We start from the raw sequence: 13,670 nt of genomic DNA on the forward strand, positions 1-13,670 counted from the left end.
GTATTTCAATAACAGGAGAAGAAAAAAAAGAAGTAGAGCTGCTTGAAAGTTTTTTAAAAAAAATAAACAGTTTTGAGACTTGAGCAGCTGCAAAGCCTGTCTGTTTTCTATTTTGATCATTCTGCTTCTCGAGATGACCACATCTTTCAGAGGAAATGAGTCAAAGCCACTCTGTCTTGCTTTTCCAGCTGAGCATGTTCAGTTTCAATGAAGTAATGAATGAACTTGGCCGCACCACCCCCAAGCCTACAACAGCAAACACAGGGCCCTCGGCCAATCAGCAGACACTCCAGGTTTTCAAGTTGAGTTCAAACGGGCTCCCGGAAAGCCAATCAGCGCGCGCGGCTCCGCCCCAAACTCCCGGCCGCGGCCAACCAGGAGCCGGGACGAGCCAAAACACAGCGGCCGACCAATGTCGGGCAGCCCCACGGCGCCGACCTCCGCCAATGGGCGCGGCCGGGCGAAAAGAGAAACAGTGCGGGCCGCAGGCCGCAGGATTCGAATCGAACGTCCGCACCGGAGCCGGGCGCAGGCCGAGCGGCGCGGGCCAATCAGCGGCGGCGGCTCGCGGCCCCCGAACGTTGGACACCGGCCCCGCCCCGCGCCGTTGTTTGTGGTGTCGGCGGCCGCGGGAGCCGGACCGGGACACTCGCCGGGCGGGCGGCGGGCGGCGAGGGTCCGGAGGCCGCGGGCGGGCGGCGGCGAGCGCGAGCCGAGGGCGTCCGGCCTCCCGCGGCCGCCGAAGCCATGTCGGTGAACATGGACGAGCTGCGGCACCAGGTCATGATCAACCAGTTCGTGCTGGCCGCGGGCTGCGCGGCCGACCAGGCGAAGCAGCTGCTGCAGGCGGCCCACTGGCAGTTCGAGGTGCGCGCGGCCCGAGGCCCGGGGGTCGGGGCAGCCGGGGGAGCCGGGGGGGGGGGCGGCCGGCCGCGCGCCGCCGGGACGGGGAGCTCTGTGTGTGTCGCCGCCCGGCCGGGCGGTCGGCGGCCGCGCGGTGTGGCGTGGGGCGCGGGCCCGGGGGGGGCGCGGGGTGGGGGTGGGGGGCCCTGCCGGCGACACCTCCCCCCCTCCCGCCACCGGCGCGCGGCCCGGGGACGCCCCCTGACGCGCCGCGGGCCGGGCCGGCCGAGGGGACACGGCGGAGGAGCCCGTGCTGGCGGGGCCGGGCCGGCCGGGCGCTGGTGGGCGGGGGGCTTCCCGCCGCGGCCCCGTTAACCGCCGCCCTGCCGCTGTGCTTGTCCGCAGACCGCCCTGAGCACGTTCTTCCAAGAAACCAACATTCCCAACAGCCACCACCACCACCAGATGGTAAGTGGGTCCGGGCGCCGGCGGGCGGGCGGGGAGCGGGGGCGTCCTCGGCGGCGGCCCGCAGCGCGCCGGGGGCGAGGGCGCGGGCGCGGGCCGGGGGCCGCTGTCAGCCGCCGGCGGTGACAGCCATGTTGCCGGGGAGCGCGGCGCCGCGATGTAAACAAAGAGCCAAAATGTCTTCCAGGAAAGAGCGGCTCCCGGGGCCGGCTGGCTCGCCCAACTTCGCGGCGCGGCCCGGGGGCTGCCGGACCCTCGAGCGCGGGCCTGTGCCGGGCGCGCTCCCCGGGACCAGCGGGCGGGGCTGCCGGGCAGTGGCCGGGGGCCGCGGGTGGGGAGGGGGCTCGGATGAAAACCACCGTCGGGGGGGGGGGGCTGGGCGCCCCGAGTGAAGGGCCCCGGGGGCGCTGGGGGCTGGCGGGGGGTCTGTTGACGGGGAGCCCCCATCAAACAACCCAGCTCTGCGGGGAACAGGAAGGGGACAAATCCACCCTGGTTCCGGGAGCTAAGCTCTACCCTGAGAGCCCCGCTCCCTCTTTCCTGTTGTTGGAAAAGGGACAGGCCCCGAGTGTGGAGGAGGGTCGGATTTTGACGAGATAAGGACAAGAATTTGCATTTAATCTCAGTGTGTGAAGACCCAAAGTACAGGAAACAGAGCGGTCCGGGGCTGGGTGTGCTTTCTTCTCTTTTCCAGGCTGGCCCCCTTGGCCTGAGCCTTTGCCCTCCTGGCCAGTGGGGTGTCCTGCTTTCCAGGGGCACCAGGACCTGGCTTTCACTTCAGAGGCTTGAATGCCTTCCCCTCCCTTCCCCACCCCCGCTAGTTACCTATTAGCTCTGCTGGGGGAGGAGGGACTGGGCTCCACCATGGGGATTGTAAAACACGATTCCCCAGGAGATCTGTTGTGGCTTTCCGATTGCATTTTTGTCATTTTTAACACTTGGTGTCCTTACCCATGGCTCTTTTCTCAGTGCTGCTGCCTTTCCTGGAGAAGCGGCACAAGGTTCCCGTGCTGTGTCTTGTCCTTGGTGCCCTGTTTTCATCTAGTTGCAAAGGACTAGTAGAAGGGTCTATCTTGACCTTTTAAACAGCTCTTCACTTGGAATGGCTGATGCTGTGTATAAATCAGAAGAGAAACACATATTGGAGTACAGTGGGACAGCTGTGGGAGCTGCAGGGATGTGGTGGCTAAGGTCAGGCTCCTCCTAAACCGAGAGGGGTCATCTCTAGGAGACCCTCCCCTGCACTTGAACATGGGGAGAGCTCTGGCTCCCACTGTGCAGCAGAGCCTAGGAGCACCCCAGCTCCCAGCTCTCTAAAGAGCCTTGAGGTCCCTGCACCAGCTTGTAGCCATTTGAAAAAGCCCAGGGGCTTCCAGCACAGCCATTCTGTGATGCTGTGAAAAGGGAGACTGACCCAGGAGAGCAGAGACTAGAGGCCCCTTTAGACCTTGTTATACCTTCTCTGCAAATCCCAAGGGGTTATAATCTTTTTTTTTTTTTTTTTTAAATTTATGTAAGGAAGCTCTGTACCCCACGTGGGGCTGGAACTCAGGACCCCCAACATCGAGTTGCATGCTTTTCCAGCTGGGCCAGCCAGGCGCCCAGGGCTTATAATCTTTTAAAGCTTTCCTCAAGGCAGGTTTTGTAATCTTATAATCGGTGTATCCATCAATCCACTACCCACTGCGTACTTCATCAGCACAGCAGAGAATGCCATTCCTGCCCTCAAGGAGTCTGTAATTTTTTGAGAGAATAAATCAAAGGAAAAAAGTTTAAAAAGAACAAGAGGACAGTAGTGGCAAGATAGCAACACCAGAAGTGACCCCAGGGCATGAGTAGCTAATAAATGACTGTCCGGTAGATTACTGTACAGTCAGTCACACAGTTGGAGGCATCTTCCCAGGTGGGGTGGGAGGGGCGTCCGGGTTGAATTGGGGGGGGGGGCGCTGAGAAGGGGAGTGAGGCCCTGGCTGGGAAGCAGGGTGCAGTGGACACGGTGTGCTTTAGGGCTGGCAAACTCCCCTCTGTAGTTGTTAGAACTACAACTGGAGGGGTTTTGCAAGCATCTGGTCCAAACCCCAGCTTTTCACCAAAGTAGAGCGCCCCTCGGAGAGGTTAAGGAACTTGCCCGAGCTCACAGGGCTCGGTGGGCACGGGATGCTCCTGGTCCAGGAGAGGCAGGCCATTCTCTGCCGTGGGGTGGTGGTTGAGACGGGCTTCAGTGGCGTGGCCAACTGGGGAAGTCACGATGCTGTGATGCAATTGGCCTCTGCCCCCACCCCCCATTCATTGTTTCCTGCTGCCGAGAAGTCAGCCCTGGGCTGGGGGGCGGGGAGTGGTGGAGGGCGGAGGGAAGTGGTCTGGGTGGGGCCAGGCCTGCCGGGACTCCGGTGGCCGCCCCTGAGGAAGACAATGGTTGCAGCTCCCCAGCTGCTGAGAGGGCGCTGGCCCAGTTAACAGGACAGATTCGCCTCCCTCCTGGTTTCTGGCTGGGATTTCACTGCAGAGCTGTGAAAAGCTCCCTCTGCGAGGTGAAGAGCCCTAGAATCTTGCTCCCCCAGCCCCGTGCCTGGGGGAGGGGCTGGTGTTGCTAAAATTAGGAGAAATTCAAAGAAGGACTCCTGTGGCTTCCTGGGAAAGAGAGAAGCTGCTATGAGGTCAGAACAGGCTTTGCAGGCCTTGCTCTCTGCTGCCTCTTCCCCGAGGTCGGGTGAGAGAGTTCTGGGTGGCACCCCTTGGCCCCACCGAGCTGCTGGGGGTAGGGGGCAGGCTGCCACCCCCCATGTTCTCAGGGAGCGCGACTGTACAGCGCCCTCCTCCAGGCCTTGCTCGTCCCAGCTGGGGTCCCTGATCAGAAAGGGGGGGGGGATACTGGAGAGAGTGGGGAGGTTTTCCTTCCAGGGTCTTGGCAGAAAACAGATGTTGGGGTGCTTGTAGGTACCCCTCAGGAGGAGGGCTGAGGGGACAGAAGAGGCGGGACTCTGCCAGCACCCCACCAACACATCGTGGGGGAGATGTGGGGACACAGAAAACCCCAATCCCTGCTTTTTGTCCTTGGGGAGCCCAGGCGTGAAGTGCAGATGAGTCAGAGTTGGCTAGAGACCGAAGAGCTGCCCCCGCACCGCAGTTCTCGGCGCGGGGGTTGGGGGGCGCTCACCCCCCTGGGAGTCTGAGCCCAGGAATCCCCTCTTCGAAGCCTGTAGTCTTGGTGTGTTTTGGTCCGTTGACTTGAGCTCCGGGTCTCAGTTTCCTCATCTGTGCCCAGGCATCGAGATACTGAAGACAGAGCCTCCAGGGCCGCTGGCTGGAGCCGAGTGAGCCCAGATGCCGAGAAGGTGCAGGTCCTCCGTTGGCAGAGGAGGGAGACCCTTGGGTCTGGCTGCCTTCCTCTGACCGAGGACCTCGGAACGGCTGAGTGCGGATTACGGAGGGCGCCAGCTGGTTTCTTACCCAGACCGAGGCGCTAAGCACCGGTGTCCCGGGCTGCTCTTTTGTGTCCTCACTTGAATCCGACACCCTGGCTTCTGGTCGGACTTAACCCTTTGCTGCGGACACTCCTCTGGGCATCCCTACCCGGCATGCAGGAAACACTCTTTGGTTTTGGTTAAAAAAAAAAAAATTGTCAGGGTTTGTCCTTATTTTTTGTTTGTGTTAGCTCGGGGTGAGAGGGGGGCTTCTGTCCTGTTGAAGCTGCCCTTGGACTGGCAAATGGGAATGGAGGCGTGGCCCGCCTGGGGGAGCCCCACCCTAGGCCCTGTGGGTGCACAGGGCACGATGGCTCAAAGTTGGGGGCTGCGGGCCGGCTCACCCTTTCCGACACCTGTGTTCTCTCCCAGCAGATGTGCACCCCCAGCAACACACCTGCCACACCACCCAACTTCCCTGACGCACTGGCCATGTTCTCCAAGCTTCGTGCCTCCGAGGGCTTGCAGAATAGCAACAGCCCCATGACGGCTGTGGCCTGCTCCCCCCCTGCGAGCTTCAGCCCCTTCTGGGCCTCGTCCCCGCCCAGCCACCAGGCCGCCTGGATCCCGCCCTCCTCGCCCACGGCCCACAGCTTCCACCACCTGCACCACCCGCAGCCCACGTGGCCCCCCGGAGCGCAGCAGGGGGGCTCCCAGCAGAAAGCCGTGGCTGCCGTGGATGGCCAGAGATGAGACTGGATGCCGCCAGGCGCTGGGCTGGAGCTGGGGTGTGGGGGGGCAGTCCAGGGCCCTGGGGACACAGGAGGGCCGGGGTGGGGGAGGAGCTGGGGGTGGGTGGGGTTTCCTGAAGAGCGCACTGGAAGATTTTATAAAAGAATTTTTGTGGGTGCGGGGGGGGGGGATAGTAAACTTCCTGAGCCACTTGGGTCCTTCAGGAGTTTCTCTTCAGACAAGTTTTTTTCCTCTTTTTAATATATAACTATAATATATATGACTATATAAATATAACTAATGTTATGTGAAGCGAGGCTGGCTGGCTGCGGTGTTGGGGTCAGCAGGGAAAGCCCGCAGCGTCTCCTTGGGCCAGCACCCCTTCCTCCACCCCTCGTCCCAGGGCAGGTGCTTGCAAGCCAGGTGGGGTGAGCTGCAGCCCTGAGGGGTCTGCTGGCTGCCTCTCGGAGTTGATGCCTTCGGGAATCAAGAGGACCACCGCGGATCCGCTCCGAGGAGTCCCACAGCAGGGGCTCCCAGAAGCGCCTGGCGGCCAAAGGTGCAGAGGCCCCTGGTCATCACAAGTGCTCCCCACCTGGACTTTGTGGCTGGCTCCTCAGTGGCCCCGCAGCTCTGTCTCCGGTGTCGCCTGTTGCCAGCCGGATGTATGGGGCTTGTGCCGAACTAAAAAGCTGGATTGGGTCAGGGGCTGAGGCTCTGCCCAGCGGGGGTCCCGCCTCTCCCTGTGTGTCTCACCCTAGTGGATGGCAAAGTGGAGAGCTTGACTTTGGATTTACTTCCCAAATCAGTCATCTCACCAGGGTGAAATTTTAATTTAAAAACTTAAAAGAGACTTTTCTAACTTCCCTGGTTTGCTGTTCCTTTATTTCCTGGGTAGGAACAGGGGTCCCCTTGGGAAGAGGGGGGCGGGGCTTCAGTGTGGGGTGGCTGGTCCGGGTATTCTGATCAGGGGTGTCGGGACCAGGGGATTGATAGGACCAGCTGGGTCCAGCTGAGTATGGGAGGGAGGGGAGGGCCTGGGTCTGACTGGCTTCTGTGACCCTCTCCCTTTCTTGGCCCTTGCGGGGTGGCCCACTGCAGGCTGGCACTTGGCCCTGGAACCTTTGTCTTGTCTGTAGTGGGGAAGCTGCTCCCCGAGGTCCCAAGGCATCTGCATCCTCCCACTGGGCCTGCCCCTTCTGTCCCTATCCTCAGTCCCTGGGGATAGCCTGGCCCTGACTGCGTGTTGAGTGGCCGTCCCCCAGAGGTCAACCGAGGCTGTCCAGGGTCCAGAGAGACCGGGTGGTTCCCAAAGGAGCTGGCTTCCTTTCCCTTCTCCCCTTCCCCGCAGCCTCCAGCCCCTGGGACAGAGGCAGAGTTGGCAGTTCCTGACCCAATGGGGCCTTTGCTTAAATGATCCTCAACCAGGTGGTGGATGCTACCTTTTTTTTGTCTTTTTTTTTTAAGCTTTTTATTTGGCTGAGAGACCGCCAAAGAGAGGAAACACAAGTGGGAGAGTGGGAAGGAGAAGCAGACTTCCAACCCAGCAGGGAGCCTGATGGGGGCTTGATCCCAGGACCCTGGGATCATGACCCGAGCTGAAAGCAGATGCTTAAGGATTGAGCCACCCAGGTTCCCCAGGAGGGATGCTACCTGTACCCCCCTGTGCCCTAAGACCTCTAAAACACGTGTGTGCTTGTGTGTGTGCGCGTTGGGGGGAGGGGGCTTGTTCTCGCCCTCCTCAGCAGCCAGAGGCCTGTGATGGACCCTGCTGTAGACTGGGGCTGGAGGGGCTGGAGGTTCATAGCCTGAGGGGGAGTGACATCTGAGAGGAGCCTTAGGGAGCACGCCAGGCTACCTCCTCCAGCCCGCCCGCGCAGCGGCCCCTGTGGAGCCCAGCAGAACCTGCCAGCCGTGCCCTCTGCCCCCTGCATGGGATGGTTTCCTCTGAGGCTGGGTTCGTCCTTCCAGTTTTGTTTCCTGGTTGAAAACCCCTGGGCCACCTCCCGGCCTCACCCCTAAGCCAGCCCACCTGTGCTTTCCGGGGCTGCGAGGGGAAGTCCCTGCAGGGCCCGTGGGCGGCCACGCTGGGACCACAGCCTGGGGAGGGTGGGCGGCCCGGCCCAGGTGCGGGGATGGGGGCTGGCCTGCGCTGCCTGGGGAATGTCCTCCACTCCCCGTCCTCGTCTGCGCGCGGGGGGGGGCCTGGGCACGGAGGGCTGGGCTGTCCTGCTTCTGCTCCTCCCTGCCAAGCTGGTGAGTTTGGATTCTAGGCCAGGGACACTGAGCCAGGAACCTGCTGACATCTCTCAGGCTGGGTGAGAAACGGGAGCCCGGGCAGGAGCAGAGGGGCTGGAGCTGGCTCTGCTGCTCGGGGAGAGAAGGGCGCCTGGCGTGAGACCTTTCTACCGGGCCCCCCGGTTCAAGCTGTTCCCCTCTTCTTACCCAGCCAGGGCATTAGATCGTTGGGAGAAGATGGAGGGGGATCTTGGCCCATGGGGAAAGCAAGGGAAACCGCACCCCCCGCCCGGAGGGAACCCCTACCCCACCCCCATGACACCCTCCTTTGCCCACAGGGGACTGGGGAGAAACCCTCTTCTGGGCAGTTTCCTGCCACACTTTCCTTTCGTGTGTGATCTGGCGCCCCACCCCCTCCCACCTTAAAGCGAGCCTCTTGTGTGAGACACCCCTTCCCTATGTTGGGGTGACGAGTGGGGCTGGGGGCCTCCCATGAGAACAGACCTGAGCACAGAAGAGCTGCGCCCGTGACTTCAGAGGCCTCCAGGGGAGGGCGGGTCTCCCTCATCCCCGGGGCCCCAGAGGGGTCTGGGGGCTCGTCCCATACCTGCTGAACTCAGCCGCCGCCCCTCGCTCCTCTGTCCCCTCAAACCTGCCAGGACCTTCAGCGCCAAGGACTCGGGATAGCAGTGAACCCTCTTGCCGCTTGGGGGCCCGGTGGAGCCCAGCAGGCTGGGGCCGTACAAAGGCGAGGCCTCTGGGCTGCTGGGCACATGGCAGTCCCCTGGCTAAGCCCCTCCTGACACACTTCTGCTCACATTTCTTCTCAGTCTTTCTGGGGAGGAGGAGGGGGAGCAGGGAAGCGGCCTAGGCCAGGCAGTTCCTCTTTGCCTTGGCAGCCGCCACTCGAGGGTAAGCTGTAGAGGAAGCAACCAGAAACCTTCCCACGTGGCTGGGGCCCTGCTCCCCGAGGGATGTGCCAGGAACACCCCAGTGGGCCAGGCCAGCCCGTAGGCCAGCAGCCTCGGGGTCCCGTGGAGGTCAGGAGAGAGCCCGCAGGGGTAAGAGCGGCTCCTACTGGGGCCGACCAGCCCCGGGCTCTGGGGTCTGGCCTCAACAGCTTCTTTTGAAGCCCCGCACCCTTGGAGGGTTGCTTCACCCGTTTTCGGGGGTGGGGGGTCATGGTCTCATGCTCACGCTACAAGTCCAACCTGTTCAACTGAAGGCCGGCCACCCGGACCCGGGGGTGCTCTGGCGGGGCTTGGCCTGCAGGGCCCCCCACTCTGACTCTGTCTTCCCGAGCCAAGACCACAGAAGCCTCGCTGCCCCAAGCTTCTTCCTAAACATTTATTAATACCTTTGCTCACTGAGCAGTGCTGGACCGCGGTCCCCGGGTGGGCTCCTCGGGCCCCTCCCCGGGGGGCATGTCCATGTGCATCTCCAACTCGCTGGGGCTGGGCGGGTGAGCCGTGTTGGGCTGGGCGAGGCGCCCCTCGGAAGACAGGGGTCTGTCTTTCCGTGGACGAGGAGGAGCTGTGAGACGTGTGAGACGTGGGGGGCTGAGGTGGCTCTCTACCAGGCCCCACACCCCCCGCAGCCCCCTTTGCCCGAAGCGCCGGCAGCACGGGGGGACAGAGTGCTGGAGAGGGGGCCCGCAGGGCTGCAGTGGGCCGTGCAAGCCCGCCTGGGAGCTCCTGAGCAGGGTTCCTTGCTAATCTCTGGGAGTTAAAAATCAAGGCCTCCTTGGATGGCCAAGAGCCTGGCTCTTGGGTAATGTTTCCTCTAGTGATCGAGGGGCTGTTGAGGCGCTGGTCACACCAGCAGGTGCAGGAATTGCTCCTAAGACTGTCCTCTCCCCTCCTGCTCCCCTAACATTTTAGGTGTTCTGAGAGTAGACGGAGTGCCAGGGAGGGGGAGCTAGGTGCCCCTGAGAACGCAGTCACAGCTCTGCACTCTGTCCCCAACTCAATCGTCTGTCCCCTCCTGCTCTGCCTTGTGACCAGCATAGGTTCCAAAGGCTGACAGCTTAAGTCTGAATTCCACTCCTGCTGCTTCCTAGCTGTGTGACCTTGGGCGAGCACCTTAACCTCTCTGTGCCTTCGTTTTCTTAGCCGTAAGGGAGGCTCACAGTGATCCCTGCCTCTTCGTGTTGGTGTGAGGATTAAAACCGGTTCGAAGTGTCAAGCCCCTCACAGTGCCTGGCTGGAGAGAGTAAGTGACGGCGAGGGGCCCTGACGAGCGCCACCGCTCCTCTGTTTCCGCTTCCTCTGGGCGCTCACTGAGTGCTGGGACTGGAATGGGCGGTGAAGGCCAACTAGGACTGGGCGTTTAACGGGGCCGGGGGAGGGGGCAGCCCTTGACCTCCTGCAGACATCCGCAAAGTGTGCGAATGGAACTTTTTACAGGAAGAAGGGCAGCCCCTTTCGTTAGATCCCCTTTCTTGGGTGCCCTGACCCCGAGCAGCACCAATCCAGGGCACCCCTTTACGGGCAGACGAGGAAACAGGTCTGGATGCGGGGGTGGGGAGACTTGCTCACAGTCACTTGAAGGTGATCTGGCCTGGTGGTGATTCAGGCCAGTGTCCCTCTCTGGCCCCCAGAGGGGTGGCTGGACCCTGGGGGACCCTTAGTCCCCAGACTTTTAGGCAGGAGTTAGCCCCTTGGGGGAGCACAGGGACTCAAGGGACCGTCCAGGCCTGGGGGTGAGGAGAAGTTCCTCCCCAAATAAGGTCGGACTGCACCCATCAGCTGCTGCACAGAGCTGACCACTAGCTCCAGGCGAGTGAGCACCTGTGAGCCGTGAGGGGGGGCTGGACGGGGCGGGGGGGGGACTTGAGCCTGGAGCCAGAGCCCTGGGCTACAACCCTGCTCCTGTTCCCTCTCCTGGGAGATGGGGACAGTAACAGCATCTGCCCCCCAGTCCTGCGACATAAGAACTCAGTAGGGGCGCCTGGGTGGCTCAGTGGGTTAAAGCCTCTGCCTTCGGCTCAGGTCATGATCCCGGGGTCCTAGGATGGAGCCCTGAATCGGCTCTTTGCTCAACAGGGAGCCTGCTTCCCGCCCCCCTCTGCCTGCCTCTCTGCCTACTTGTGATCTCTGTCTGTCAAATAAATAAAATCTTTAAAAAAACAAACCCAACTCAGTAAAGATGGATTTTCCTCCCTTCTCCCTCCCATCCCTCAGCTCTGCGGGGAAATAAGGGCAGAGACCAGCCCTGGGCAGGGAAGGGGGCTGGCGGGCAAGCAGGAGAGGCCTGGGGGCAGTGGAGGTCACCCAGAAGGCCACAGGGAAGCTACCTGGGCTGTTGACAGCCAGCATCTGGGCACTCTGAGGTCTCGAGGGCAGCTGGCCGTTGTCGCTGAGGGACTGCTGCCTGTGCACGTGGGGCCGGGAATGCTTGGCCTTGTGCTTGCTCATCCCGGAGACGGAGGCTGGGGGGGGGACGGTGAAGGGGAGGGTCCATTCTGAGATGCTGAGTGGGAGCTCTGTGGGGACCCATGCGGATGGGGAGAGGGCTGCAGGGCCGCTGGTCGCGACCGCCTTAGCGGGGGGCCTTCCGAGTCGGAACTAATGGATATGCCCCTTCTAAGCACTCCATTCGTTCCCATGTCCATCCATCCAACCACCCACCCACCCACTCAGATATGCTCTGAGGACCTACAGCCGTGAGCCCTGTGCCTGGTGCTGGGTGAGTTCTGACTTGGGCTCAAGTTCAGGAGGCCAGGTGGCTGGACAGGTGCTCACGAGCTCTAAGAGCAGGTGGAGCTTTGGGAGGGGGCGGGGAAATTCAGCAGGTGGTGGGGGCTGAGGAGGGGCACTTTGAGTTTTGAAGGAGGGGTAGGACTGGGTCCTGGTGGTGCTGGGAACAGAGACCCAGGTAGGCAAGCCGATGAGGCAGCACGAGGAGGAAGACTGCATGAATGTGTCACAGAGCCATGACGTCCCGGCTCATTGGCTGAGACTAGATGGCTGTCCCCGACCTGCCAACACTGACCTGGGGCTTTGAGAGTGTTTGGAATGGGGGCAGTAGCAGAAGGAGGCACCCAGGATCCAGTGGTCCCATGGCCTTCCAGGAGCTGGGCAGACCCCGAGGGACTCCTGAGCAAGGAGCCTGAGGAGTCTCTGGGCCCCTGGGACACTCACTGTCTTTGGTCAAGATGCCCGGCAGCCTTGTATCCATCCGTCCCTTGTAAATATGTCCATCCAAGCCCAAGATATCCACCTCATCATGCTGGGGGCGGGGGAGGGGTATCCATTACCACGTGGCCCCTAGAGCATGCCTCCGTTCCTTCCTCCATGAGGGCCGTGGCACCGAGGGACGCCCTCCCCCGACTCCCAGATCCCTCCCCCAGGCTCTGGCAGCGCCAGGGCGAAGGGAGGGCCCGTGGTGGGGGTGGCAGGGCTCGCTGGGCAGGAGGCCCAACAAAGCCGGAGTACCAGAGGCTTTCAGAAACAGCCTCCAGGCAGAGGGCTGGTCATCCACCCTTCTGGTGACATTTTCCAGAATGACTTGAGAATGTGGGGTCCTGTGAGGGCCCTCTCTCTTCACTCCCAGGCAGCACCCCGACCTTCATGGCGATCTGGACCTCCTCGGTGGGGTACAGGCCCTGCGACAGGTGCTGTAGACGGCTGCGGCGGTAGGGGTACGTGAGGGTGTGGCTGCCCCCGCAGCGCCGGGGGACGCTCGAGTACACGTAGTCGGCTGTCTCCGGCACCCTGTGGTGAAGATGGCAGCGTCACCAGAGCCGGTGTCCCCTAGGACCCAGCTATGGGGGGGACAGCCAGCCGGGGATGGGACAGCTGTGTCAGGGGTCTCCAGGAGCCAGGGCAAAGCAAACTCGCTGTCGGGCCACCCTGCAGACCACTAATACCCTCTTTCTCCTGCCCGCCGTCCCCCGTCTTTGGCAGGGCGTTCCCCAGCAGTGCAGCAGACACTCACAGGGCTGTGGGTGGGCAGAGGCTGAGCCCCGCGGCCAGGGGCCCCATCTGTGTGGTCCTACCGTTTGTAGCAGGGGGAGCTCAGGCACTGGGCCTGCAGCAGCTCCCGGATCATCTGGCTGCTGGCCCGGACCGAGCCTCCGAAGTGGATCTGCACCTTCTCAATGTCCATCAGCATCTTGGAGTGCATGGTGCGCAGGCGCCCCACGCTCCGCTCCATGTGCGCCAAGTCGCCCCGAGGGAAGGCGGTACCGCCCAGCTTGAGGCTGTGGGGCACAGGCCGGTGGGTAAGGGGGCCACGCCAGTCCGAGCCCACACTCAGACCCAGGCCCACTCCAGCCCTTTATCTGTGCCCTTTTAAGCAGGACCCTGTGTGGACAGGCGCCCTGCCCGTAGCACCCCAAGGGACCACAGACGGGACGGGGTGGAAGCACACTTGGCCCTCCCTACCTGGAGCCCTGAGGGCTCCAAAGTGCAGTTTGAAATCATCCTTAAGGCTGAACCCCCATCCTTGGGAGATGGAAATGCGGCAGGGAGGTGGGCAGGAGCCCAAGGAATGTGCATTATGTCCCCACCTTCTCCCCCAACAGCCACTGAGCCCACCCTCTGGCTGGGTGACATCGGACCCCTCCCTTCCTCCCATGCTGGGGCTACTGAAGCATCTGGGGGTCGTGAGGAGGGAGAGGTCCCCCGCCGGCAGCCTCAGCAGTGTCCCTCCGGCACCCCCAACAGGAGGGACTCAAAGGCAGGTGATTACTAAATAGGCCTCCATTCCTCCTCTTATTGGGAAGAAGTGGGGGGCTAGCCGAGAAATTACTCCCTGCCCCCCACTGTCCAACCAGGAGGAGGAGCCTCTCCAGAGCCACGCGCCCTCCAGCCTCTGCCCCGTCTCCCCTGCGAAGCCCCGCCCGGGAGCCTGCTGCCCCGTACTTGCGGCTCTGCTGCCGGACCTGCTCCAGCTCGAAGATAGTGTAGGGGCGGGTGGAGCGGTGCCCAGGCAGGGCTGGGCCCACAGGAGTCACCGGGATAAATCTGGGCAGGGGCAGAGAGA

General features: G+C 62.3%; 2 protein-coding genes across 3 annotated transcripts in view; one reads left to right on the forward strand and one right to left on the reverse strand.

Moving 5' to 3' along the window:
- The first annotated feature begins 488 nt into the window (after nt 1–488).
- Nucleotides 489–5,741, forward strand: UBALD2 (UBA like domain containing 2). 2 transcript variants are annotated; one of them, XM_082706043.1, is made up of 3 exons: nt 489–867; nt 1,249–1,311; nt 5,145–5,741. In XM_082706043.1, the coding sequence occupies exons 1-3, from the start codon at nt 748–750 to the stop codon at nt 5,463–5,465; spliced, it is 504 nt and encodes a 167-aa protein (XP_082562169.1). In that variant the 5' UTR covers nt 489–747; the 3' UTR covers nt 5,466–5,741. The 2 variants fall into 2 exon arrangements, with proteins under 2 accessions (XP_082562169.1, XP_082562168.1); XM_082706042.1 differs by having other exon boundaries at nt 608–867; nt 5,148–5,741.
- Nucleotides 5,742–9,014: 3,273 nt separating this feature from the next.
- Nucleotides 9,015–13,670, reverse strand: part of QRICH2 (glutamine rich 2) — a 33,565-nt gene continuing 28,909 nt past the window's right edge. Inside the window, exons 16-21 of the mRNA XM_082706780.1 lie at nt 13,550–13,651; nt 12,682–12,885; nt 12,250–12,397; nt 11,825–11,912; nt 10,978–11,112; nt 9,015–9,215 (exon numbers count right to left, since the gene is read on the reverse strand). Of these exons, the coding sequence (XP_082562906.1) occupies nt 9,046–9,215; nt 10,978–11,112; nt 11,825–11,912; nt 12,250–12,397; nt 12,682–12,885; nt 13,550–13,651 (847 nt within the window). The 3' untranslated portion in view covers nt 9,015–9,045. The remainder of the gene's footprint in view (nt 9,216–10,977; nt 11,113–11,824; nt 11,913–12,249; nt 12,398–12,681; nt 12,886–13,549; nt 13,652–13,670) is intronic.

This window comes from Mustela nivalis (genome assembly GCF_964662115.1).
Source record: "Mustela nivalis genome assembly, chromosome: 17".
Classification (NCBI taxonomy): domain Eukaryota; kingdom Metazoa; phylum Chordata; class Mammalia; order Carnivora; family Mustelidae; genus Mustela; species Mustela nivalis.